The sequence below is a fragment of the Hemiscyllium ocellatum genome, chromosome 9 (assembly GCF_020745735.1).
Source record: "Hemiscyllium ocellatum isolate sHemOce1 chromosome 9, sHemOce1.pat.X.cur, whole genome shotgun sequence".
Lineage (NCBI taxonomy): Eukaryota > Metazoa > Chordata > Chondrichthyes > Orectolobiformes > Hemiscylliidae > Hemiscyllium > Hemiscyllium ocellatum.
This window is the reverse complement of record NC_083409.1, coordinates 61,715,204-61,742,044: the sequence shown is the minus strand read 5'-3', so window position 1 is coordinate 61,742,044 and position 26,841 is coordinate 61,715,204. Positions and strand designations below refer to the sequence as shown.

Below are 26,841 nucleotides of genomic sequence, written 5' to 3'. Positions count from 1 at the left end.
GGTAGATAGGATAGTGAAGAAGGTGTTTGGTATGCTTTCCTTTATTGGTCAGAGTGTTAAGTACAGGAGTTGGGAGGTCATGTTGAGGCCACTTGGTTAGGCCACTGTTGGAATATTGCGTGCAATTCTGGTCTCCTTCCTATCGGAAAGATGTTGTGAAACTTGAAAGGGTTCAGAAAAGATTTACAAGGATGTTGCCAGGGTTGGAGGATCTGAGCTATAGGGAGAGATTGAGTAGGCTAGGGCTATTTTCCTGGCCAACAGTAGCCTAACCAATGTCCTGTACAGCCGCACCATGACCTCCCAACTCCTGTACTTAATACTCTGACCGATAAAAGAAAACATACCAAACGCCACCATCACTATCCTACCTATCTGCGACTCCGCTTTCAAGGAGCTATGAGCCTGTGCTAAAAGGTCTCTTTGTTCAGCAACACTGCCTAGGACCTTTCTGTTAAGTGTTTAAATCCTGCTAAGATTTACTTTCCCAAAATGCAGCACATCACATTTATCTAAATTAAACTGCACCTGCCACTTCTCAGCCCATCTGGTCAAGATCCTGTTGTAATCTGAGGTAACCCTCTTCACTGTCCAGTACACCTCCAATTTTGGTGTCATCTGCAAAGTTACTAAGGGGCATGGATAGGATAAATAGAAGAAGTCTTTTCCCTGGGGCCAGGGAGTCCAGAACTAGAAGGCATAAGTTTAGGGTGAGAGGGGAAAGATATAAAAGAGACCTAAGGTGCAACTTTTTCTCAGAGGGTGTTACATGTATGGAATGAACTGCCAGAGGAAGTGGTGGAGGATGGTACAGTTGCAACATTAAAGAGGCATTTGAATGGATATATGAATAGGAAGGGTTTGGAGGGATATGGGCCGGGTGCTGGCACATGGGACTAGATTGGGTTGGGATATCTGGTCAGCATGGATGGGTTGGACCGAAGGGTCTGTTTCCATGCTGTACATCTCTATGACTCTATAACTGTACCTCTTATGCTCACATCCAAATCGTTTATATAAATGGCAAAAAAGTAGTGGACCCACTACTGATCTTTGTGGCACACCACTGGTCTCGGGCCTCCAGTCTGAAAAACAATCCTCCACCACCCTCTGTCTTCTACCTTTGAGCCAGTTCTGTATCCAAATAGCTAGTTCTCCCTGTATTCCATGATATCTACCCTTGCTGACCACTCGCCCTTGCGAACCCTTGTCGAGCGCCTTACTGAAATCCATATAGATCACATCTATTGCTCTGCCCTCATCAATCCTTTTTGTTACTTCTGCAAATAATTCAGTCAAGTTTGTGAGACATGATTTCCCTCACGCACAACCATGTTGACTATCCCTAATCAGCCTTTGCCTTTCAAAATACATTTCGATCCTGTCCCTCAGGATTCCCTCCAACAACTTGCCCCCCACAGACATCAGGCTCACTGGTCTATAGTTCTCTGGCTTGTCCTTACCATCTTTCTTTAGTGGCACCACGTTATCCAGTCTTCTGGCACCTCACCTGTGACTATTAATGATACAAATATCTCTGTAAGAGGCCCAGCAATCACTTTCCACAGAGTTCTGGTCAGACCTGATCAGGTCCTGGGGATTTATCCACTTCTATGCATTTCAAGACATCCAGCACTTCCTCCTCTGTAATCACTCACTCTCACTCCACCCACTCTCTTCCCCTTCTTCTCGCCGCCCGCCCCCCCCCCCCCAATCCCCTGCAGCTCCATACAAAGGTCACCTTGTTGATCTTTGAGGGGCCCTTATCTCTCCCAGTTACCATTACCTATTGCTGTTTTCCATGTTTCGTCACTTGAAGCTAATTGTAATTTTGTTGTGGTCATGGTGTCAGTACTGTTGTCAGCATTCAGCCTTCTGTTTAACAAGGTTATGGTTTCATGTCCCACCTCAGGACTTGAGCACAAACCTGTAGGTAAACCATGCAGTATTGAATGACTGCATTGTTGAAAGCACCAATATTTGGATGAGATATTACACCTAGGTTCCTTTTGCTCTTTCAAGTGAACTGTTTTGAAGAACAATCAAATGAAGGCCTGGTCATTCTGGTATTCATGACACGGCAGGAAGGGTACAAATAAGGCACCCAGCAAAGGTGGCAGCAGTGTACTTCCCCTTCCTTTCCCCCCGCCTTGGGATTCTTAATTGAAATTGCTGATGAGACTGCTTGACACTTGAAAACAATTCCACTTCTCTTACCATGGGGTTCTATGGTTGGTCCAGTTGAGTTTCCAATCAATGGTAGCCCCCCAGCATGCTGATAGTGGGGAATTTGGTGATAGTAACACCATTGAATATCAAGGAGTGATGGTTAGATAGTCTCTTATTGGCAATGGTCGTTACCTGACATTTGTGTGGCACGAATGTAACTTGCCACTTGTCGGCCCAAGCCTGGATATTGTCCAGATTGTTTCATTTGAACATGGACTGCTTCACTGTCTGAGGAGTCAAGAATGGTGGTAAATGTTGCACAATCATCGACAAACATCCCCATTTCTGAACTTATGGAGGGAAGGTCATTGATAAAGCAGCTGAAGATGTAGTGGGGCTGGTATCTCCTGGGAGGATGCCTATGCATGACATTTTTTTAATGTAGGGAAGCTGGTGCACCGACAGCCATCATGTGGACCGTAGCAGGTTGGGGTCAAAGCCCAGTGGCACGGAGACCAAGACAACTGGCAGCCCTTTTCTATTGTACGTTCACTTGCCTTTGCAACCATTGTGATGTTGTGATTGTAAGTTCAGCTATCACCTCCCTGCTCTGCTGTTGAGGTCTTCATGATTGTCTAGACCCTCACCCTTTACCTTACTATTATGGGTGACCCTGCCAGGAGCTATGCTCCAGACAGTTTAGCTATCTGCTTCCTCGCACAAGCTTTCCTCCACAACAAGACAGTGATCCTCGGAAAAGAGCTGAAGTTGGTTGGGCGTAGGATATTGGACAGAGAAGATTAGAGAGATCTTGATCAATTAGACCAATGGGCTGAAGAGTGGCAGGTGCAATTTAATTTGGATAAATGCGAGGTATTGCATTTTGGTAAAACAAACAAAGGCAGTGCTTATTAATGGAAGGGCCCAGTCTAGTGTTGTGAAACAGTGAAACCTAGGGGTTCAGGCATATAATTATTTGAAATTTACATCTCCGATAGACAAAATTATTAAGGTGTTTAGCTTGTCTTCATTGCTCAGACCTTTTGAGTACAGCGGCATGGTGGCTGAGTGGTTAGCACTACTGACTCACAGCACCAGGGTCTCCGGTTCAAATCCAGCCCTGGGCGGCTGTGTGTGTGGAGTTTGCACATTCTCCCAGTGTCTCTCTGTATTCTAGCCCTCTGAAAATGAATGCTAACATTGCATTTGCCTTCCTAATTGTCAACAGAACCAGCATGTTAAGATAATCCTGAACAAGGACTCTAAGTCCCTCTTTCAATACAGGAGTTGGGCGTCATGTTCAGGTTGTGCAGGATGTTGATGAGGCACCCTCTGGAGTACTGTGTGCAGTTCTGGTTGGCCTGCTATAGCAAGGATATTATTAACCTAGACTGGGTTCAGAAAAGATGTACAGTATGTTGCTCGGAATGGAGGGTTTGAGTTATAAGGAGAGGCTGGATAGGCTGGGGCATTTTTCACTGCAGTGTAGGATTTTAAGGGGTGACTTTTTATAGAGGTTTATCAAATCTTGAAGGGCATAGATGAGATAACTAGTGAGGGGGTCCCCCTGCCCTGCCCTGCCACCCAAATGGGGAAGTCAAAACTAGGGGCATATTTTTAAGGTGAGAGGAGAAGGTTTTAATAAGGGCAAGGGGGCAACCTTTTTTTACAGTGGTTTGTGTATGGAATGAACTTCCAGGGGACATGGTGGATGCAGGTACAGTTATAACATTTAAAAGGCATTTGGATAAGTACATGAATAGGAAACGTTTGGAAGGATATGGGCCAAAGACAGGCGAGTGGAACTAGTTTAGTTTGGGAACGTGGTTGGTGTGGATTAGTTGGACTGAGGTCTGTTTCTCTGCTGTATGGCTGTGATTGTACTATGAATCCATAGTAATGATGGGAGAATGTGATGTAGTATAAGTTGGGACGTGCAGCAAAGATCTCAGTTTAAAGGTTAAAATGTAGGAAGCTGGCCAGAAGTTTGTTGTGTTGTCAGGTATAGAGGTAACAAAGGCATGGTTGAAAGCTCCATCAGATAAGCTGTGGTAGGCTTGGGCATAATTATGTTCATTGGAAAATAAATTACTGAGGTGTCTGGAAGGAAAATTGTTATCAAAAAGACTTGCAGGATAGTTTCACCATATCCCATTGTTGGGGAGTGGTTGTGAAAAAAGGAAAACAAGTTATTAGGAAATGAGATATTGACTTACAGATTAATTAAAATAGAAGTGGGATACTAAGAATTTATGTTGATGATTGAAGGCAAAATGATGTAATATTTTTAAGTAAACGTATCCTAACATTGGACACATTTTAAAATAAGTCAACTTGTGTGTCAGAGTAAGTCATATAACTTTTTGGTATTCCAACAATTATAGAAAGTGTAATAAACTGGAAGACTTGTGCATCTGTGTTTAATTGCAAACATTTTTTGAGAAGTTAGTGTTGAAAGTTTTTTTTCAAACCTTTTGATTTTGACTGAAAGAACCACATTAATTGTGTTCATCTGAGAAACAAAAGACAATAGCAGAACCATTTCATTGGATTTATTTGATTCTGACTCTAATTTGACTATTTGAGAATTTTTAAATTAAATAATGACTCTGAATGATGGAGATAAGCTACTTGAGATTGAGAGATTCTGTCACTTTTTTTGGAATATTGGAGAGTAAATGGAAGCGAATATGGGATTTTGTTGATGGATAAAAGCATAATGGAGGAGAAAGCAATGTGCACGTTTTGAATTGAAGAGACAGTGCTGCGAGGTACGGAATGATATGATGAGAGCCAGGAGGTATTAACAATAACAGTAGTCATTATCTTCCAAAATTTTCTAGAATAGCAGTTTTCAAATATATTAGTTCTATTCAGACATGGAGGAAATAGAAAATTAGGAACTACAAGCAGTTCAACTGACATAGTCATAGGCAAAGCACCAGGTTCTCATAAGGAAGACTTAACAATGCACATACAAAGTTATATGATTTGACAAAGCCAACATGGTTTTGCAATAGAAAAGTGATGTTTTTGAAATCAATTGCATTTGTTTTAGGATGTACCTAAAAATAGATAAACAGAGCCAGTAAATGTAGGGCACCTGGGTTTCCAAAGGACATTTAATTAGGTACCCCATTAAAAATTAAAACACAAGGTGAGCTCGCATGTATATTTGACAAGAAGTAAACATCAAGTTTCCAAGTGATAGGTTGTAGCTAGTGGAATGCTGTAAATGTTGGGGCTTGGTTACTTACGGTCAATTATGTCCGTGCTCTGTGACTCTGTGGTCATTGCCTACACTGTTCTAGATAAGTGGCTTGACTGGTGGGAGGAGACTGGCGCACATGATGCACCTGTATCTGCCAACAATTGGGAGAGAGTGAGGACTGCAGATGCTGGAGATCAGAGTAGCCTGTGTGGTGCTGGAATAATCCTGATGAAGGGCTTTCGCCCGAATCGTCAATTTTCCTGCTCCTCGGATGCAGCCTGATCTGTTGTACATTCCTGCATCATACTCTTGACTCTGCCAGCGATTGGCAGTAATAAAGGTTGGTGGTTGGAGGGGGCAATTCGTGGAGGAAACACAAGGCAAGGGGACTCCAAAAACAAGTTACTCTGGCTGGGATGGGTGAGTTGTGTGAGGTGGCTGATTATGTGAGGCCATAGTGGCTGGGCTACGTGGAGTAGCAGGGGAGTGAGAGTGTGGGGAGACTAAATTGAAACTTTGAGGCAATTTGATATTTTTGTTTTACACATCAGGTGATGGGTATTCAAAACTCATTGCCTGAAAACTAGTCAAAGCAGATATCCTCAAACATTTAAAAACAAAATTGTGTATCTGACAAGGGTACAAACCCCAAGGGCTGAAAAGGATCTGGCTGAATGGCCAGAGTGGATACTGTGACAATATGGCATCTTGTGTGCTCTAAATTTCTGTAGTGGTTCTTATTTATTTCTTCCTTTTTATAATTTGATATTTACAGAACCTGTTTTAATTATGTAATGGTTTCTGCAGAGATCAATAACCAGAATTTAAATCGCTTTAAAGGTACTTAGCCAGAAGAATGACCTGATGTTATTTTTGTTTAAAAACTTTTATTGTAATTTACTAAAAAGCATGACTGAATTTTCTTTTTCAAGGTAAGTTATATTTGAACTGCAGAAATTGTCATTCCACACGTATACTTTTCATTGCAATCTCCACAGCATTGCAGCCTTTTAAGCAAGCAGTCTAACTTTCTCAGTATACATTCTCATATCTTGGTTTTGTGCAATGGTAACATCAAATGACTGACTATATTCTCCTTTGGAGAATGTTTTTAATCAGTCAACTGTTTTCTGTCTGTCTGTCACTGCCAGAGAGCTCACAAAGTCAAGCCATCTTTTTCTTTCTGTTGACCACATGGGATCTTTCTATCTGTGATAATGCATTGCTTTGAATAAAATCCTGTAACCTGATCTCAAAAATAGCTTCTGCTGCCCTCTTTCCCCATGGAAGCATGAAGCATGGTAACCTCCATGTTCAGATAGAAATGCTATTCATTTATCCCTGCTTTCATCCTAAAAATAAATAGGACAGTTTAAAGCGGAACCGTTGACGACAATTTCAATTTGTGCTGTTCACTGTACTGTAGGCATCTATTGGCAGGAGCAGATTGCAAATCTCAAATCTTAGACAACACCGAAGTAATAAGGCAATGCTCCTGAAACGCTGACTGTATTGGATAGAGCATATAGCTAGATTGGAAAACCATCACATTCCTAAGCAGTGCTAGCATTTGTCAGAAGAAACCAAGGATGATCCCAAGTGCTACAGAGACTTGCATGAGGGAAACCTGAAGTAACAATTTAAAGGAGTTGGAAGAATCTGCACAAGAAGGAACTTGCTGGAGAGTTCTGACCTATACAGTTTCTGTTCCTTTTTGAAAGAATTAATGTTTATTTGCTGCCCACATCCAACATCAGAACAACATCTGTATGTGTTGCAAACAATATCCAGCTGTCTAAACTGGAACTAATGTGTTCATTGTCAATGAGTCTGTGTATCCATTTGCTTTCTTTGAACTCGAAGGGCATTATCTTTCTGGGGCTTTGGGAAACAATCTACTCATGCTGTTGTAAAGTGTTCTTAAGGGTGTCTTTCACCTCTAATCAAACTACTTATCTTCGCTGTTATTCAGACTTCAGGGCAAATCTCTCAATCATCATTGCCTTAAATTTAATAATATGTCAATGGTAACAGCTGGAATTTGGGGCCTTCTGAAACCTTTTAGCTTGGAAGATAATGCTGAAGTGGGAGAAAAGAAACAGGAGAAAAGACTATCTGCCCATTGTTCATTCATTAGAATAAACCTAGTCACTTCTTCAGTAAAGTGCAGTATTCAGTTGATATTCAAAAAATGTCAGGGCTTTTCCCTCCGTCTAGCTGATACTTGGCCAAAGTCAATCTCTTGTTTGAATATTTGACCTCCTTGTTCTACAATAATGCTTCCACTTGTGTTTTCTGTACTATTTACTGTGTTGCACGCTTTAGTAAGATCACCATGCAAACACTTGTTTTCAAAACTGGGAAGTTCTTCTATCGCTCCTAATTTATATTTTCTCTTTTTTTTCCAACAGTGTCTACTTGGACTAAGTTTTGACTGTCGTTGTTTTCTCAATTTGTGTTTTATCTGTATACTGAGCAGTAGGTACAGCATTGACTGTACTCAACCAGCTCATGTTTACAAAACTCAATATAATATCTATCATAATGTAATTCCCATAATTGGGCAGCAAGTGTGCTAAGAATTGTATTGCAAGCCCAACTCGAAATTGGTTATTATTATGCGCACTTGCTACAGAGTCCTCTCCTCTGAGTGAAGCCATAGCATGGGTGAGAACCTGGTGCATTTTCCAGAGTAGTGGTCAGTACCCTTTTTCGCATGTAGTTTAATTGTTATTGCCTTTTTGAAATTTGACATTTCTGCATCCATGCTGATGATGAAGAGATAAGGTTCAACTGCATGTCTCTTTTTCAGCGATACTTATTTTGACAAACTTTTTAATCACACTAAATAAAAACCAGAAGAACAGTAGATGCTGTAAAGCGGAAGTAAAAACAGAAATTGCTGGAAAAGGTCAGCAGATCTGGCAGCATGTGTGGAGAGAAGTTCGTTCAGGATTCGGGTTGAGTGACCCTTCCACAGAATTCTCTTATAGAGAGAGACAGTTGAAATTTTTATTTTCAATACTGGCATTAAATTGATTGAACTATTTTTTGAATTTTAATTTCAGAACATAAAATATGTTTACTGGAGGGAGTTATTTGTTGCCTTTTATTATTTTCTGTATAAAATAGTATAATGTTGTTGCTTGCCATGTTTACAGATCAATGAATGTTCCTAGAAAATATGTGCTTTTAAACATTTTTCTGTGTATACCTAAAACTATCTAGTTATAGAGAAATATATTCTGCATACTTAATAGACTTAATACCAGAAGAAATATGATGTGCTTCTAAACAGAATGCATCTAAAGTACCATTGAAATGAATAATACTGATTCCTGAATTAATGTTTCTTTGGAAATATGTTCATCCATAGTTTTTACACTTTTCTCTTAGATGTGGAAATGTCAACTTTGCAAGAAGAACAAATTGTAACAGATGTGGGAAAGGTAAGTGGTGCCAGATTTATTCAGATTGCCGCATTAAATTCAGCCACATTGTTGCACTTTATTTTGGACAGCTTGCTATACTTTGTTTTGATGATTAGTATTTATATGTGTGAGCCTTAATTGTACATTACTGATGGCTATTTTTCACTGGGCAAAATGTTCAAATTTGATCCCCTACTTGCTTGGATATAGCATTTCCAAATGTTACGCACACAAGTGTTCCATCGTAGTCTTCAAAACTGCGTCATTGAATTTTAATTGACTGATTAGGTAATGCTGGCATCAATGGAAGTAGATAAGTCACAACATAGACGTAAACCATTTTGCCAACTTGGTTCAAGTCAGTGTTTCTAATCCCATTTGCTCACTTCTTTAATATCTCTTCAACCTCATTTCCTTCATCCACTTAGCCAGTCTAACCTTGAATATTGCTGCCTCTAACACTAACCCTGAGAAATTATTCCTTCCTCAGCTCAATTCTGTGTAAAGAAATTTCTTGTGCCTTCTATTCTAACTTTCGCCCTCTTGTGATGAGGGGAATCAAGTAATGCTATATTACTGCAAACATTGATCCTACTTCTCAACTTTTTAAAGGTGCATGTTGGATTTAAATCATATATCTTTGGGAGCATGTTCCATATATCCATTGTCTTGTGACATTTTCTAACCATGAAATAGCTTGGGCACTTTCTACATGATCTCTAGTTTTGTGTTTATTCTCCCAGATAAATATTTTGTTCATCTAGATATTTTTCATTGGTTTAACTTGTGTTTCTGTTCACATTTTTAAACCTATAAAAAAGATAGATTTGGTCCTCTCACCTTCTCCTTGCTTAGTATTTGAGTGCATAGTTATAGCAACAATACCAATTTTCTTCTGTCTCTCTCAATGATGAGCTTAGGAATAAGGAAGGTGCAGTCATTCATTAATGTAAATTTCTATAACGTGCTTGACAAATTGCGGACGCTGTTCCCAAAGCGTAAACTTTAAAAATATTGGTTATGATGTAATTCCAGCCCCATTAGTTTAAATAGTGCCACTATTACGAGATTTTCTTAACATTGGATTGCATGAGAACAGAACTACTGTATTATAGCGGAACTAACTATTTTACAGATGTGGGCGGTACAGTGGCTCAGTGATTAACACTGCTGCCTTGCAGCACCAGGGACCTGGGTTTGATTCCTGCTTTGGGTGACTGTGCAAACTCCACACAGACATTCTCCCAGTGTCTGCGTGGATTTCCTCCAGGTGCTCCGGTTTCCTCCCACAATTCAAAGATGTGCAGGTCGGGTGATTTAGCCATGGTAAATTGCTAAGTGTTAGGCGCATTAGTCAAGGGTAAATATGGGGTTGGGGAGTGGGGCTGGATGGGTTGCTTTTTGGAGGGTTGGTGTGGATTTGTTGGGCCGAAGGACCTGTTTCCATATGTAGGGAATCTAATCTAATCTAACATGATTAGGCTAAGGCTGACATTCTATGTTCAGTTCTGGGCACCAGATTTACAAATCTGTCAAAATCCTAGAGTAATTTAGTTTGTGAAGATTTGATGGAATTGTTCAATCATTAGAGTCACTGTTGCCAGTGACTGAGGCTAGACAGGCAGGGGACACTCTCATGAAGATGATCCAAGTATTTGAAAGAAACTAACATAAAGGGCCATGAGTAAGGAGTAATGGAAGTAGATTAGTTGAATACCTGTACCAAAGAGTTGGCATATGCATGATGGGTTGCACAGCCTTCATTTGCAGTATAAATGCTTGGGGATTTTGATGTTATGAAGGCACGCTTTACCTGCAAATTTTTATGCCTTTTTTATGAGTCTATGAATTAGTCAGTATCACGGCATGGAAAAACACCCTTCACCCCCATTGTGTCCATTGGCCATCAAGCATCAATCTACTCTCGCCCCATTTTCTATCATTTGGCCATGGCCTTCTATGATTTGACATGTCAAGTGATCATTTAAATATTTATTAAAATTGAGATGGTTCCCACCTCACCTCCATTCAGGCTGAGGAATTCCAGGTATCCACCACTATTTGGGTGAAAAATTATTCTTTAAATCCCCTTTTAAAATCTCCTGTGCTTTACCTGTATGTCTACCCTATTCCCCTTAGTAATTGATCCCTACACTGAGGAAGAAGGTTGTTTTCTGTCTGTTGCATTTATGCTTTTGTAATTTTGTACACTTTCGGGTCCCCCTTCACTCCTCGCTGCTCTAAGGGGAAAAGACTTCAGTCTATCCAATTTTTCCTTGTAACTTGGCCCTCCAGCCCAAGGAATATCCTGATAAATCTTCTCAGCATTCTTTTCTGTGTAATCACATCCTAACTATAGCATTATGGCCATAACCACGTACAGTACCCCATCTGTAACCTAAATTATGCCATGTAAAGCTCCATGATAGCTCTTGAATTCCATGCGTCGACTAATAAAGGCGCAGATCCCATATGCCTCCTTAATTACCTTATCCACCTGTCCTGTTGCCTTCATGAATCTATGAACATACATGTCAAGGTCCCTCTAATCCTCTGTACTTTCTAGGGTTCTACCATTATTGTACACTGTCCTGCCTTGTTAGTCCTCTTTTTTTCAGGATTAAAGTCCATTTGCCATTGATCTGCCAATTTGAGCAACCGGTCTGGATTGTCCTACAGTCTAAGGCTCCCCCGTCCCCCGCTATTTACCATGCAACCAACTTTCACGTCATTTGCAGGCTAACTATTCAAATGTTTTGCATTCACATCTTGATCGTTAATGAACACTGCGCAGCAAAGGACTGAGCTCTGGATTGAAGTAACTCATGGTTAATTGTTGGGTTTAAAGCATTTATGTTATTGATTAGGACAGTGATAATTTCATATTGTGACACATCACGATAGTAATAATGAGTCATTGAGCATTTTATGTAGCAGTTTGAACAATTAGTCTTCATTTGGGTTTCACTCCATTCTACAGAGAGTCTATAGTAATCATGGATACATGCATCAAGTGAGACAAGAGCACTTGGTCAAGATGTTAACTTTGACCTCTTATCAAAGGAAATTGAGCTTAGAGATAAACTATTTTCTTTTCTTGTGTAAAATTTCTGTGCCTTTAGAAACCAGGCACTGTCACTATTTCTGTAGTGAATGACTGACTGTTTCAAGGATGTTAACGTCTGTGGTCCACAAAAAAATGATGCTACCAACTAATTTAGGAAATACCAACTTGCAAAGTAAATTTCTTTCATAATAGTAAAATTCACTGTATGATAGCATGCACAATTTTTTAAAAATGCTGAAAAACAGTTCTGTTCAATCGGTTTTCATTCGAAATAAGTTAAGTCTGTTTATATATCAACAAATTATCTTGCTTGACAGTTTCTCAAACCTCTTACTGAAAAGATATGTGCGCATCGATGCATACTTGATAGTATTCTGCACGCGCACTGAGGAAGCTTGCTACAATTTCTGGTTCATGCTATTCAACTTGAAAAAGATTGGAGCCTGAGCTGGCAAGATTATTGGCTCCAGGCACATAAATTTGTAACACCAACCCAGCTGAGATTAGTTAACCCGAACCTATCTTTACATGGCTCACATTATTGGCTAAACTCGCTGCTGTTGAAGAATTAATTTCTGTCTTCACCTTTTACCAAAGTGATAAATGGTATGATTGAATGTAAGATCCATATTTACATCTTACCTAATTTAATTTTCTAAACACATCTCCTCATAGCATGTGGCAGAGTGCTAACCTAGACCTTATGATTTAAAAATTGATTTTAAATCATTATGGTATCACTTGATTGTAGTATTTTATTACTTTTGTTTTAGAAAGAACATGTGAAGCTAAACTCATGAAGGCTGGAGGAACAGAAATTGGAAAAACTCTTGCAGAAAAGAGCCGTGGCCTTTTCAGTGCCAATGATTGGCAGTGCAAAACGTAAGGTTATCGTCTATAATGCAGTGTGAAATCTTGGATTGAAAATTTTCCATCTTAAATACTAATTAGTCAAAATGAGAGCACCACAGTAATTCTGATTTCTTGATTTTATATATAGAGTATTCAGGGTGAATCGTAACAAAAGCTGATGATAAGGACCTTTGCAGACCATAGGCAATCGGTTTTATTTTGAAAGAAAAGTTCTGTATTGAGTCTTGAGCTGAATTTAACTTTAGAAAAACACTAGCATTCTTAGTTATCTTTTTTTTAATTTTCAATTTCACATGTGAAATGAAGCACAACCTATATGTTCTGATACTGACTTCAGTTGTTTAATTTCTAGCTGTGGGAATGTGAATTGGGCACGAAGATCAGAGTGCAACATGTGTAACACTCCTAAATATGCCAAATTAGAAGAAAGGACTGGTAAGATTTAAATGCATGATAGGTGTTTATACTGTTGTTAAAAGCCATTTCATGAAATTTTCCAGTTGACTCTTGTTCAGATCTAAATCGAGTTGATTATTATCAAGTTCAGTTTGATTTTTTTTAAAAAAAGATTGAAATTCAATGTAACTTGAAACTTGACCCATTTGTGAAATAAAAGTTGAGGCTTTATTCTAGATGCCACTTGACACTTAGTTTTTCGCACATCATACTATTCAGTCAAACAGGGCTGATTCATTACAATGAAAGCAAACTATGTATGCTGGAAATCTGAAATAGAAAGACAAAGTGCTCGAGAATTCCAGCAGGTCTGATAGCATCTGTCAAGAGAGAAACTCTGAGTTCAATATCACTATTCTGTGAAGCAGAGTTTCTCTCTCTACAGATCTGCTGAAGTTCTCCAGCAGTTTTTGTTAGTTTGTTTGTTGAAACAGACTTCCAACATTTAAAGAGTTCAGTTCTGGAGGAGTGGAATCCAAAAATTGAGGAATTCTGATGAACATGTTGGTTAAATTGTGCTTTAGGAATAGTGCATAGTTCTGTTGTCTTAATACAAAAGGAATATGGGCATCCTGAAGAAAGCTGAAAAAGAAAAGATTTGAAAGGATTATGCCAGAGCTGAGAGGATGTGTGTATTGAGAAATATTGAACAGGCTGCATAAATAAAAGGTGGCCACCAATGAATCCATTAAGACAGAAACTTGCTGAGATTGAATGTGTGAAACTTGTAGAGTTGCTGAGGCAATAGTATAGATGCTTTTAAAAGGAAGCTAGACAAGTGCATGAGGACGAAACAAGTAGAAAGTTAAGTTGATATGAGGAGGTGAAATAAAGTGGGAGAGGCTTGAGTAAAGCACGAACCATTTGAGGACACTCTCTCTTATTTTGTGGTTGTATAGGATTAAGAAATTACAGTTTAGATGTTGGTACTGTGCATCTAGAATATTTCACAATGTTGCCCCCAGTGTTCCACAGGCTTTGGTTCTGTGTCCTCTTTTGTTTGTCATTTATATAAATGTTTTGGATGAGAATACAGAAGGCATGGTTAGTAACTTTGCATTTAACAGCAAAATTAGTGGCCTAGCATTTTAAAAAAAATAAAATTTTCTAAGATTCCAAAAGGATCTTGCTTGAATGGGTCAATAGGCTAAAAATAGCAGATTGAGTTTAGTCTGGATAAATATGAGGTTTTGCATTTTGGTACAACAAACAAGGGTCAGGTTTATACAATTTAAATGTGGGGCCTTGGATAGTGTTGTAGAACAGAGGGACTGAGGGGTGCAGACACATACTCCTTTAAACTTTTGTGTTCACATATCGACAGGGTGGTTAAGGTGTCTGGCACATATTACGTTCATTGCTCAGTCCTTTGAATATAGTAGTTGGGAAGTCATTTTGAGGTTGTACAGGTCATTGGTGAGGCCTCTTCTGGAATACTGTGTCCAATTCTAGTCATCCTGTCGTAAGAAAGACATTAAGCTGGAGAGGGTTCAGAGAGATTTACTAGAATGTTGCTGGATACGGAAGGTTTGAGTTATAAAGAATGGCTGGAACTTTTTTCAATGGAGTATAGGAGGTTGAGAGGTGACCTTATAGAAGTTCATAAAATAATGAGGAGTATAGATAGAGTTAATGGTAGTTCACTTTTACCTAGGATGGGGAATGTCAAAACTAGGGGACACATCTTAAAGGTGAAAGGAGAAAGATTTAAAAGAGGCATGGGGGCAAATGTTTTACATGGAGGTTTGAGTGTGGAATGAATTTCCTGAATGGTGGATGTGGTTAAGATTACAACATTTGAAAAACATTTGGATAAGTACATGAACAGGAAAGGTTTGGAAGGGTGCGAGCCAGGAGCAGGCAGGTGGGGCTAGTTTAGCACATGATTATGTTCGGCATAGACTGGTTGGACCGACAGGTCTGTTACCATGCTGTGTGAAACCCTGTTGGTTTTCTTTCTGTATATGTGGATTGTTGATTGCATTTTCACAATAAGTGAATGTTTGCCTTGGTGCTGTTGATGTTGTGATTTACTTCAGATGGTATTGTGGAGCAAAGTGCCTAAATAGCCTACAATACAGATGGTGTCATCTGGTTTATAAAAACCTTGTAGAATATTTTATTTTGTATGCTGTTTACTTATTCTTGTGAATTTGTTAGGCCTGTGGTTTAAGGTTTTCAGTGTTGATTTTCTCATTACAAATCTATCAAATGGACAAGATATTTCCCATGTATTACCTGGAAAAAATCAAGAAAGAGATAGTAGGAGTGAGAAATACAAACAACCAAATTGGGGAGAACGGAAGTGAAACACACTGCCAAAGTAAGTTGTGGAAAATGTATTGGGACAGCTAGGTTAGTGTCTTGACCAAATCATGGGGATGTCAGTTGGAGCTGATGAAAGAAGAAAAGATAGGGGCAGTCCAACAGAAAAGAAGAACATAAGCTAACAAGAGAAAGCAAGAAAGTTGTTTATTTCCAGTATGGGGGAAGGAACAAGAGACACAGTCCGGATATATTTCAGTCTTTTGTTTTAGATATGTTTTAATTTTGCTCCACAGAACAGATTTAGCACAAGTGATGGTAGTGACACAAAATTGGAGAGCCAATTTGAGAGCCCTCAACATTGGCTCAAGACCCTATGAAATCACATGGTTTCATTTCAGACATGGGAAAGGAAGTGCACTGCTGGTTATCACTCACTTGATCTCTGCCCGTTCCTAAGCTGATGAGGTGGCGCTCCTTCATATTGAATACCAATCAACAGATGCACTGAGGTGACATGGATGCTGAATGTACTCTGGATGAAGACTTTATTATCTATCACTGAGCGTTTTGGTAGCACCAATACGGACTAAGCTGGATGAGTTCTAAAGGATGTATTGATAGAAGTGACCGTTATCATCATCTTGTGGAGATGGTATCCAATCATCAAACTGAGGACAGTCTGTCATGTTGTATGTTACTACTTCTGTGTTAAATGGGATAGGTTTTGAGCAAAGCTGGCAGATCTTCTGAAACCATTATGAACCATGAACACCAGAGTTGTATAGAAGCACTGTGCGTAACTTCATGGCCTAGCATACCCCTGTCACCTATTCTGTCAAGTAATCAACTCTTCATTCATCCAGAGTGCAGGATGGCATGCCAGGAGCAGCAGCAGCAGCAATACTTAAAAATTAGGTGTCAATCTAGTGAAGCTTCAACACAGGGTTCCTTGCACTCCAAATGTAAGTATTAGCAACATTAGGATAGGCTCAGCAATTCAAAGACCAATAGATTTGAGCTTTGCAGTCTTGCCTCATCCAGTCATGAATGATGGGCAATTAAGTAATTAGCAGGAGAATGAAGCCCCATCCTTAGTGCAAAAGGCTGAAACATTTACATCCATCCTCAGCTAGAAGTGCCAAATGATAAATCCATCTTGGTCTCTATCACAGGTGCCAGTCTTCAACCATTTCAATTCATCCATGTGATACTGAGAAATGGCTGAAGAGCACTGGATAACGCCACAGCTGTGGAGTCTGACAGCATTCTGACAATATTTCTGAGTTGATAAATGGAAGCTAGTAATTTATAATTCTACACTTGTTACGAAGTGAACATTTCTAACAATAAAATCTAACCATCTTACCTTGGTATTTAATGTTAGTTTTATTGAATACACCATCACCAATGTCCTAGGGGTTGGCATTGACCAGAAACCAAACAGGATCTACCATTTCGGAAATACAACTATGGTTACAAGAGCAAGTCAGAAGCAAGAATTCAGTGATGGTCACTCGCCTCCCATCTTTTGTGTCTGTCCAGCATTTACAAGGAACACATCAGAAGTGTGATAGAAAGCCTTCTATTTGCTCGGGTGGATACAGTTTCAACAAGATTCAAAAAGCTTAACACCATTCCAAGGAAAACAGCCTATTTGGTTGGCATGCTATTCATCACTCTCGCCATTCACTCCCTCCACCACTGCTGGAGCATATGGATCATTGGCAGCAATATGGATCACTTCTTTATTCTCTTGTGGGATGTGGGCGTTGCTGGCTGGCCAGCATTAATTGCATATGTTTAGTTGCCCTTGAGAATGTGCTAATGAGCTGCCTTGAACCGCTATAGCCCATGTGCTATGGTTAGACCCACAATACCATTAGGGAGGGGATGCCAGGATTTTGACTCAACGACAATGAAGGAATGGTCTATTTCTAAGTTCAGCATGGTAGGTGACTTGGAGGGGAACATTCAGGTGGTAGTGTTCCTGTGGCTCTGCTGATTATGTTCTCTATCTCCGATGACTTTCTGTAACTTTTTAATGGTACTCTCAGTTATTAAATGTCAGTGGTGAAAGGAGTGGATACTTGTGGATGTGGTGCCAATGAAGCAGGTAGCTTTGTCCTGGATAGTGTCAAGCTGCTTGTGTTGTTGAAGCTCCAAACACCTAAGCAAGAGGGGAGTATTCCATCACACTCCTTTCGTGCTTTGTGGATGATGGACAGTCTTTGGGGAGTAAGGAGGCAAGTTCTTCTCTGCAGAGTTCCTAGTCTTTGTCCTACTTTTATTGCTGCTATTTGTTTGTCAAGTGGAATTGAGATTTTCTTCAAATGGCCAGTAGTTTTAGGGATGCCTGGATGAGTTGGGTCCAAGGGGCGCCTCATTTTCTTCTAAGAGCGTTAGATTCAACCTTTCTGTAATCGGGACATTTTATAGAGTACTAATGTCAAGTGTTGATGTGTGATCTAATACCAGCAATTTGGAGCTAGTTAGCATGCTTGTTTTGTAGCAGCTATACCTTTGACTACATATTAATGGATATAATTAGATTCACGTGCATGTATTGTTGTGAATGCAATTTGGATGTTTAAATTAGCCATACTTCATAACCTTAAACACTCTTCTTCTGAGAAAGTTCATGTAAATATGGTTTACCTTCATTTACAGACTAACTTGTGTAATTGTCACAGATTTTATTTAGAATAATTGTTTTCGTGCATATTTGATTCATAACCTGGGATTTTATAGTTCCATTGTCTGAATGTAGACTTGATGTGCAGAATCTACTAATTAACTCCACTATTTGGAATGCACTTTTTGTTACCTTATTTCTTGAACTACATTTGATTAGAATATTTTTAAAATGGTGATCATTTCATTCCTGATAGGATATGGAGGTGGATTTAATGAAAGAGAAAATGTTGAGTACATTGAACGTGAAGAATCTGATGATGAATATGATGAGGTAACACTTGAAAAATAGAATTGTTTCCTAAAATGTCTCTAATATAAAGCTAGTTAACACAGTGTGCTTGTTTACGTACGTTGTGGCTTTCAAACCAAGGTCTGACCTCCAGCTCAGGAAAACCTTGCTTGCAATTAGCTGCTTTTATTTTAACAATCAAGTATTGGATAGTTTGAAGATTTGTATTTAAAGTACCAGGAACTTTGACCTCCAAGAAGGTCTGTACTGACATTCACAAGCTGTTGGGGTAAGGAAGATGTATCCGTGTAATGGCGCAGGTGAATGTTGGTCAAAAATGAGAGCCACTAGTGCAGCCTTGAATAATTAAGGTGAATTATGTAGGTTATCGCAGAGCAGATCTTCCCAATTCTAGAAATAACCATTAGACCTTTTTTTAATGGATTGTAACTGATTACCCTTGGCGCAGAATCCTCCACTACCTATACATCATTTGAGGAATTGTGTAGACTTCAGGGCACCTCATTCAAGGAAAGGTATAAAAGCCTTGGCATGCACAGCAGGTTTACCAGGATTACACCAGAGATGAAATTTGAAAAATTGCAATTGATCTCAATGAAACGCACAGGTACTGATGCAAAATTTCAAGGTAGTAAGATGGCCTTGTAAGGCCAGTAGAATGGGGTGGGGTAGTTGGTGATGAGAGCATGTACTCCTGGAAGTTGGGGTCAAACGTAGAGATCTTGGGTTGAAAATCATGAACAAAAGATCTAGAGGCAAAATGAAGAAAATTTGTTTTGACTCTGTTTGCAAAAGAATACAGTGTAGTACCTGTTAATATGGTTGCAATTGATGGCATAAATTTCGAATGAGACTTGAGCAGGTATTTGATGTGGAATTTTAAGGGTCAAGTCTGAAACTGAGGATGTGAAACTTAGCAGGATGACCTTTCAAGGATTCGGTGGAGGGACAGCAAGCTGAATAGCTTCTAGCATTGTAAGTTCATATGTCCCATAATGCACCACATCCAGCTATGAAAGGCTGACTGTGGTGAAAAGCATTTTGATGTCATCTGATTGCATAAGAGTAGGGATCTTTAAGGCCCTTAATTCCCTGACTGAAGGCACTTTGTCCATCTGAACGTATGTCAGTTTCTTTTCCCCCCGAGTTTGTAAAATCAGTGGAGTTGAATTTTTTCAGTTTATTTGGGTTAACGGAATAAGTTATGTTAAATTGGGGCTGTAAGTCTCCAAAGGAGGGCTTATTTTTAAAAAAAAACTTGAGAACTTCTGCATTAATGCAAAAGCTTGCACTTTAGTGGTATTAAATCATAGCTGATTCTAAAGATATTACAAAGTGAAGCATTCTCAGATGTAACTTTTCCAATCTGCTTAAAATGGAAATATATTTGCCATTGATTTGTAACTCTTTTAATTTTTGCAAAATATGATTCTATTCTACAGCATCTAATAATACGCAGTAAGTTTGTCACTATTCCCTAAGGCTGGCTTAGACCCAAAACAATACCATCAGTTCTTTTGTTTTTGCTTTTTAACAACAATAATCTATTCATAGAATAAACAGGTAGCTCCTTATCTCCTTTCTGTATCATCTCTGGTGTCTCAAACCTCTGACCTTTTTTGTTTTACTAATTTCATTTGTACTCTGCATTTCTGTTTTTTACCATCCTCAGTAAACTTAAAAGCCTTTTAAATTTTAAAAACTTTTTAAAGCTTTTAAGTTAAAACTTAAAATGAATTGCATATGTGTATGGTATTAGATAAACTGGGAAAGCTTTAAAGAAAACAATTCAAATTATTCAACATACACATTTTTTCCATAAAATAAAAAGATCAGTACACATGATGTGTTCCAGGCTTACTGGAAGTTAAAGACTAAATAAAACTTGCATTATTTAGTATTTTGATACGGACAGTTAATTGATCTATGGTAAGTGTGCCTGTATTCAATCAATGACTAATTTCACTTACTGCGTGGTTTCAAAACTGCTTTTTATTAATCAAGTTATAAGTATTGCAAAATTCAAGTTGAAGGCAACATGGAAGCATTTAGAAACATGTATACTTTTGTAAACTAGTTTGGAAGGAAGAAAAAGAAATTCCGTGGAAAGCCAGTTGGACCCAAAACCATCTTGCAAGAAGAAATTGAAAGTGAAAAAGATGATGAGGATGATGATGAGGATGGGGATCTCTCCAAGTACAAACTTGATGTGAGTATCATTCTTGTCCTACTTTTAAACACATGTTGTATACATTGAATTACAAAATATGTGCAATTATAATGTGTTGAAGTATTTTTGTGAAAATAGCACTGTTGCATTTAAACTTTACAACTTAAAATCTTGCGCTCGCATTATTGACCTTTTTTTATTGAAAGACTTAAGGGGGGAAGAATCTGAGACTTACTGACTTTGTTTGTTTGTTTGCTTGCTTGCTTGCTTATTTGCTTATCCTTGAAATTATGATGTAAATCGGTATTTTAATCAGATAATAAAATCATTGTTGTAGTGAAAAGGAGGTTATGAAATTGGGAAAAGAAATTGTGCATTATCTCCAGTATGTATCTAAAATCTGTTTGCTGGTGGTATTCCGAAGTTCATTATTCCTTAAGCAGCTTCTATATGGGCCAGTGCAGTGGAGTTACATTAAGCAAAGCTGTTCTGATGTTCACTCTGATGGCCCTTGATGCTTAATGTTTGATCTGTCAGATTCATTCCAAGGCAATGGATTGTGTTCTATATCTCCTGTGTCATGTTGTCAGGTCTGTTTCTTTAACATGATTGGTTGCTTGTGAATATTGTTGGGTGGATTAGCCGTAGAGTCCAGGGATGTGCAGTCTAGGTGAATTAACCATTATAAATGTGGGGTTACAGGGATAGAGTAAGGTCTAGGTCTGGGTGGAATTGGAGGGGTGCTGCTGAATGGCCTCTTCCACACAGTTTGGATTCTTTCTAGCATTGCAGAGATGAGGGACAGCACTATGTGTATTATATAGGGCTTGCATTCAAAAATAGGCACCTTGCACCTAAATTTTTTTATTAGTGTCTATCTAACTGTGTAGCCAGAGAATCATTTTACAATTGCTTCACTTCCTTTACCTGCAACCTTGCTCTATCCCTGTAACCCCACTCTACTCTATCCCTGGTATCTTCCAAGTCTTTACTTCAGCCCCGTCCTGTTTCCCATGTGCATGCTGCACCTGGTGACATCATCCAAAAAGCACAATGTTAAGCTTTCAGTTTTTTTTTTATTCATGCACAGCATATGGGCATTTATTCTCCATCCCTTATTGACCAGAGGACAGTTAAGGATCAGCCACATTGCTGTGGGTCTGGAGTCACATGTAGGCCAGATCAGGTGAGGATGCTAGTTTCCCTTACTAAAGGTCGTGAGAAAATGAAATAGGTTTTTAGCTGACAGTTAACAATGAATAAGTGGTCGTCATTAGATTCTTAATTTTAGATGTTTATTGAATTCAAATTCCACTGTCTGTCATGGTGGGATTTGAATCAAAGTTTCCCCCCCGCCCCAGAACATTATCTGGATCTTTGGGTTAATAGTCCAGTGATAACACCACTAAGCTGCCCCTCTCATTAAAAAAGTTGATAGCACTCAATTCTACATTCACCACAAGGAAGAGAAAAGGATGAGATTCTGAATAGAGAATATAGAGTTAGGCAGGAATTTAAAAAATACATCCTTGAGAGTAGTAATATCTGGATTACTCCTGGGGCAGCGAACTAGTGAGGGTAGGAATAGGAAGATAGAGCAGATGAATGCATGGCTGAGGAGCTGGTGTGTGGGAGAAAGATTCACATTTTTGGATCATTGGAAGCTCTTCTGGGGTAGAGTGACCTGTACAAGAAGGACAGATTACACCTGAATTGGAAGGGGACGGATATACTGGCAGGGAGATTTGCTTAGAGCTGCTCGGGAGGATTTAAACTAGTAAGGTGGGTGGGTGGGACCCAGGGAGATACTGAGGAAAGAGATCAATCTGAGTCTGGTGCAGTTGAGAAAAAAAATGAATCAAACAGTCAGGGCAGGCATGGACAAAGCAGAACAAGGTAGGACTGATAAAATAAGCTGCATTTATTTCAACGCAAGAGGTCGAACAGGAAAGGCAGATGAACTCAGGGCATGGTTAAGATCATGGGACTGGGCTATCATAACATATAGAAATGTGGCTCAGAGATGGACAGGACTGGCAACTTAATGTTTCAGGATACAAATGCTACAGGAAGGACAGAAATGGAGGCAAGAGAGGCGGGGGAGTAGTGTTTTTGATAAGGAATAGCATTATAACTGCACTGAGGGAGGATATTCCTGGAAATACATTGAGAAGTTATTTGCATTGAACTGAGAAATAAGAAAGGGACGATCACCTTATTGGGATTGTATTTTAGACCCCTAATAGTCAACGGAAAATTGAGAAACAGATTTGTAAGGATATCTCTGTTATCTGTAAGAATAATAGGGTGATTATGGTAGGCGATTTTTAACTTGCCAAACATTGAATGGGACTGCCATAGTGTTTTCAGGGTTTAGATAGGAATGAGTTTAAGTGTGGAGACTGGTTAGCAAGGTTAGGTCTCATGGAATATCGGGAGAACTAGCCATTTGGATACAGACTGGTTCAGAAGTAGAAGACAGAGGGTGGTAGTGGAGGGTTGGTTTTCAGACTGGAGGCCTGTCACCAGCAGAATGTCACAAGGATCGGTGCTGGGTTCACTACTTTTCATCATTTATATTAATGATCTGGAAGTGAGCATAAGAGGTATAGTTAGTAAGTTTGCAGATGACACCAAAATTGGAGGTGTAATGGACAGTGAAAGAGGTTACCTCAGATTACAATGGGACCTTGACCAAATGGGCCAATGGGCTGAAGTGGCAGGTGGAGTTTAATTTAGATAAATGCAAGATGCTGCATTTTGGGAAAGCAAATCTTAGCAGGACTTCTACACTTTAATGGTAAAATCTGATTGAAGATTTGTAGCTCGGGTATCCGTTGTTGTGGTTCTGCTCGCCGAGCTGGATGGTAAGGTCCTAGGGAGTGTTGCTGAACAAAGAGACCTTGGAGTACTGGTTCATAGCTCCTTGAAAATGGAGTCGCAGGTAGCTAGGATAGTGAAGAAGGCATTGATGTGCTTTCCTTTTTTCTCAGAGGGTGGTACATGTATGGAATGAGCTGCCAGAGGAAGTGGTGGAGGCTGGCAACATTTAAGAGGCATTTGGATGGGTACATGAATAGGAAGGGTTTGGAGGGATATGGGCCGGTTGCTGGCAGGTGGGACTAGATTGAGTTGAGATATCTGGTCGGCATGGACGAGTTGGACCAAAAGGTCTGTTTCTGTGCTGTATATCTCTATGACCCTGACTTTCGAGTCCTTAACTGCTGGCTGATGTTCCCTCGATACCGACTTGCCCTTTTCCTGTTTATCTGATATCCAGTGTTGGATGAGTGTGAATTCCTTTCAGCTTGATATTGGAAAGACTGAAGCCAGTTCTTGCTCCAAATTCGATTCTCTAAATATTGACTCCATCCTATTCCTGGCAATAATCTCAAATTGAGCCAATTAATTTACATCCTTAGTGTCACATTTGTGCTATCACTATGGCCATGCAGATAATTTAACTTTGTGCCTGCCTTACTGCATATGCTGCTGAAACACTCATCCTTGCCTTTGCTGCCTCTAACTCTACAATTCCAATACATAACTGACCTTTCTCCCACATTCTATCCTCCATACTGTGAGGATACCCTAAAGTGCCCATGTCTTAATTCACTGCAAATTCCTTTCAATGAACATCCCATGCCCTCTGTTTACTAATCTACATTGGCTCCTTTTCAAGCAATGTTGCTACACCGCTGATCCATTGGTTTGGGCTAATCATCAAGTGAATGAATTCATGTCTCACTGTGGGAATTTGACAATTCAAGTGCAACTCAATGGAACAAAATGTCCCCTTGGAAGTGAAAATATTATAGACTTAGTATTTGGGATTATACTCTATTAAAAGATTGAGTTAAGAGGGTATTTTGTTCATAAAGTGAACCCTTTTTTTTTAGAAAAGGCTGCTGTCCATGACTGAGCCCATGCTATCCTTTTGACTTTGTGAAATAAATCTTGCTTTACAAGAGGTCATTTTTCACTTGGCATCTCCATACAATGACAGTTGAGTTTTTGTGGTTTCTCTCTATAGCTTTCAGATTTACTGCCTGAGATCACTGCTGTAAGTTAGCTCACAATTCTAATGACCTAGACTTGACTAGTTTCTGGTCATTCTGCAGGGAGTTCAGGAATCAAACATAACCTTATTGTCATTCGTAGCACATGTTTCACTCGATACTAGACTTAAGTCAGTAAAATAAACACTTCAGTCGTCATGGATTTATTTTCCCTATTTGCATATTTGAACATGAAGGTTATGTTACCTGGAAACTGGGCATCATTTAGTTAAATTTAGGTTTTGTAATTGTTTTGAACTAAACTATGCATTTATTTCAAAAATTTAGAAAGTAGTTATTTTGGCTTTTAACTGCCAAAAGGGCTTATTAACCAGCTAATGAATTTGAGTACACGCAATAATGAATGGTAGTCTTGAATTAGTTGTAAGTTTAACTGCTCATAAGATGTAAAAAAAGTCAAGCTGTTCTACTAAACTGTACTGAGTGTTTGAGAAATATGTAACACAACTGACTATTTAGTAACTGTGAATATGTGCCTCATAATCTCAATAATTCATCAAATATTTTTATTTTAAAGCACCTTGAGGCATTTTACCACAGTGAAAGCTCAACATAAGTAAAAGTTGTTGCATACATAAAACCAAAGTTTTTGAAATAAATGAGTGCTTTCTCAGACACATGGCAAGACCAAGTTCTATTTTTCAACAGCAGAAGGCTGGATGTGCGTCAACAAAAGTAACTCATTAATCACTAGTGCTTTAAAGGTTCCTGAGTGTAAGAGATGCTATAAAATTTGCATGCTTTCATTTTCAATCAAAGCTAATCAATTATCTTGTCATTTCTGAATTACATTTTTTCTTCAGAAATTTATTGAAGGCACTTTCTGGAAATAAACCATAATTTTAAATTGCACCTGCAGCACAATGAAAGATAAAACCACTGCACGAAATTAGAGTAACACTAATTTCAACTTCCTAACTACTGCTGCATTGATTGTTGGAGCAGTCTGTTTATAAACTAGACTAAACCCTTCTCAATATATTTAAGGTAGGCTAGACTCTATCTTTTTCCTTTTCTAATGGCAAGTGCCAGTTGTTGCATTCCAGATGCATTTTGATTGGTCATACTAGCAGATTTGAAGCAAAACACAGTTTATTCATACACTTCAGTTAAAATACAACAAAAAGCATGAAATTGGAATAATTTAACTCTTTGAAAACATAACAGAATAATTGTTTTACTACACAACAGTACTATTCCAATATAGTATCATCTCATAAACATACCCTTAGCAAAAGGCAAGTTCAAAAAAATAGATTCTTATAGGCAAATCTGTGATCCATGAGGAGAAAAAGTCAAGAAAACTTGAAGGAGAAAGTAGCAGGAAGGGATGTTCTGCAGCTTCCACCAAGCTTTTAAGATCCAACAATTGCTACTACTGAAAATGAAAACTCATTCCTGGTTGAGTGGGAGCTTGCCCTACCCATTCGGGCTGCTTCTATTGTTCCTTTTTAAGAAAAAGCAGGACTTCACAAACTGTTAACTCTGATGGCTTTGTGAACACTGCTTGGCACCTCTCCCTTATAAGCTCTTTTTTAAAAAAAAACAAAGACAAAATACACTTTTAAAAGCCATAGTAACTTCAGTCAAAAAGATGCAGCTGACCATGTGGTAAGCAAAAGAAGAGGGACATAATGTGAAAGATACATTCTCTTATCATTGAGAGCTTTCTTATGTAAAGGATCTGCTTTGATTGTTTTTGAACTTCAAAGCAGTGAACATCAAGAAGACAACATGCAATTCACAGAACCAGAAATAGCATTATTAATTTGTCAAATTACAATTGTTCCTTTTAAAATAATTGTTTCAACCTAATTTGTTTTTGTTTTTTTTCCTGAAGCCAGCCAGCTGTGAATCAGTTAGGGTTTCCATATAGGTTAAATCAAGGAAAGCCGACTCCTTAAATTGAGTCATAACTATTGACCGGCCATGAAGTCTGTCCAGACCAGTTTAAGACCATAAGACATAGGAGTGGAAGTAAGGCCATTCGGCCCATCGAGTCCACTCTGCCATTCAATCATGGCTGATGGGCATTTCAACTCCACTTACCCGCATTCTCCCCGTAGCCCTTAATTCCTTGTGACGTCAAGAATTTATCAATCTCTGCCTTGAAGACATTTAGCATCCCAGCCTCCACTGCACTCTGCGGCAATGAATTCCACAGGTCCACCAC

General features: G+C 39.0%; 1 protein-coding gene across 2 annotated transcripts in view; it reads left to right on the top strand.

The window, feature by feature from the left end:
• zranb2 (zinc finger, RAN-binding domain containing 2) overlaps positions 1–26,841 on the top strand; it is a 42,397-nt gene that overhangs the window by 2,576 nt on the left and 12,980 nt on the right. For both annotated transcript variants that reach the window (XM_060830411.1, XM_060830412.1), the window contains exons 2-6: positions 8,777–8,829; positions 12,652–12,760; positions 13,104–13,186; positions 18,364–18,440; positions 20,497–20,628. In XM_060830411.1, coding sequence (XP_060686394.1) covers positions 8,777–8,829; positions 12,652–12,760; positions 13,104–13,186; positions 18,364–18,440; positions 20,497–20,628 — 454 coding nt within the window. The remainder of the gene's footprint in view (positions 1–8,776; positions 8,830–12,651; positions 12,761–13,103; positions 13,187–18,363; positions 18,441–20,496; positions 20,629–26,841) is intronic.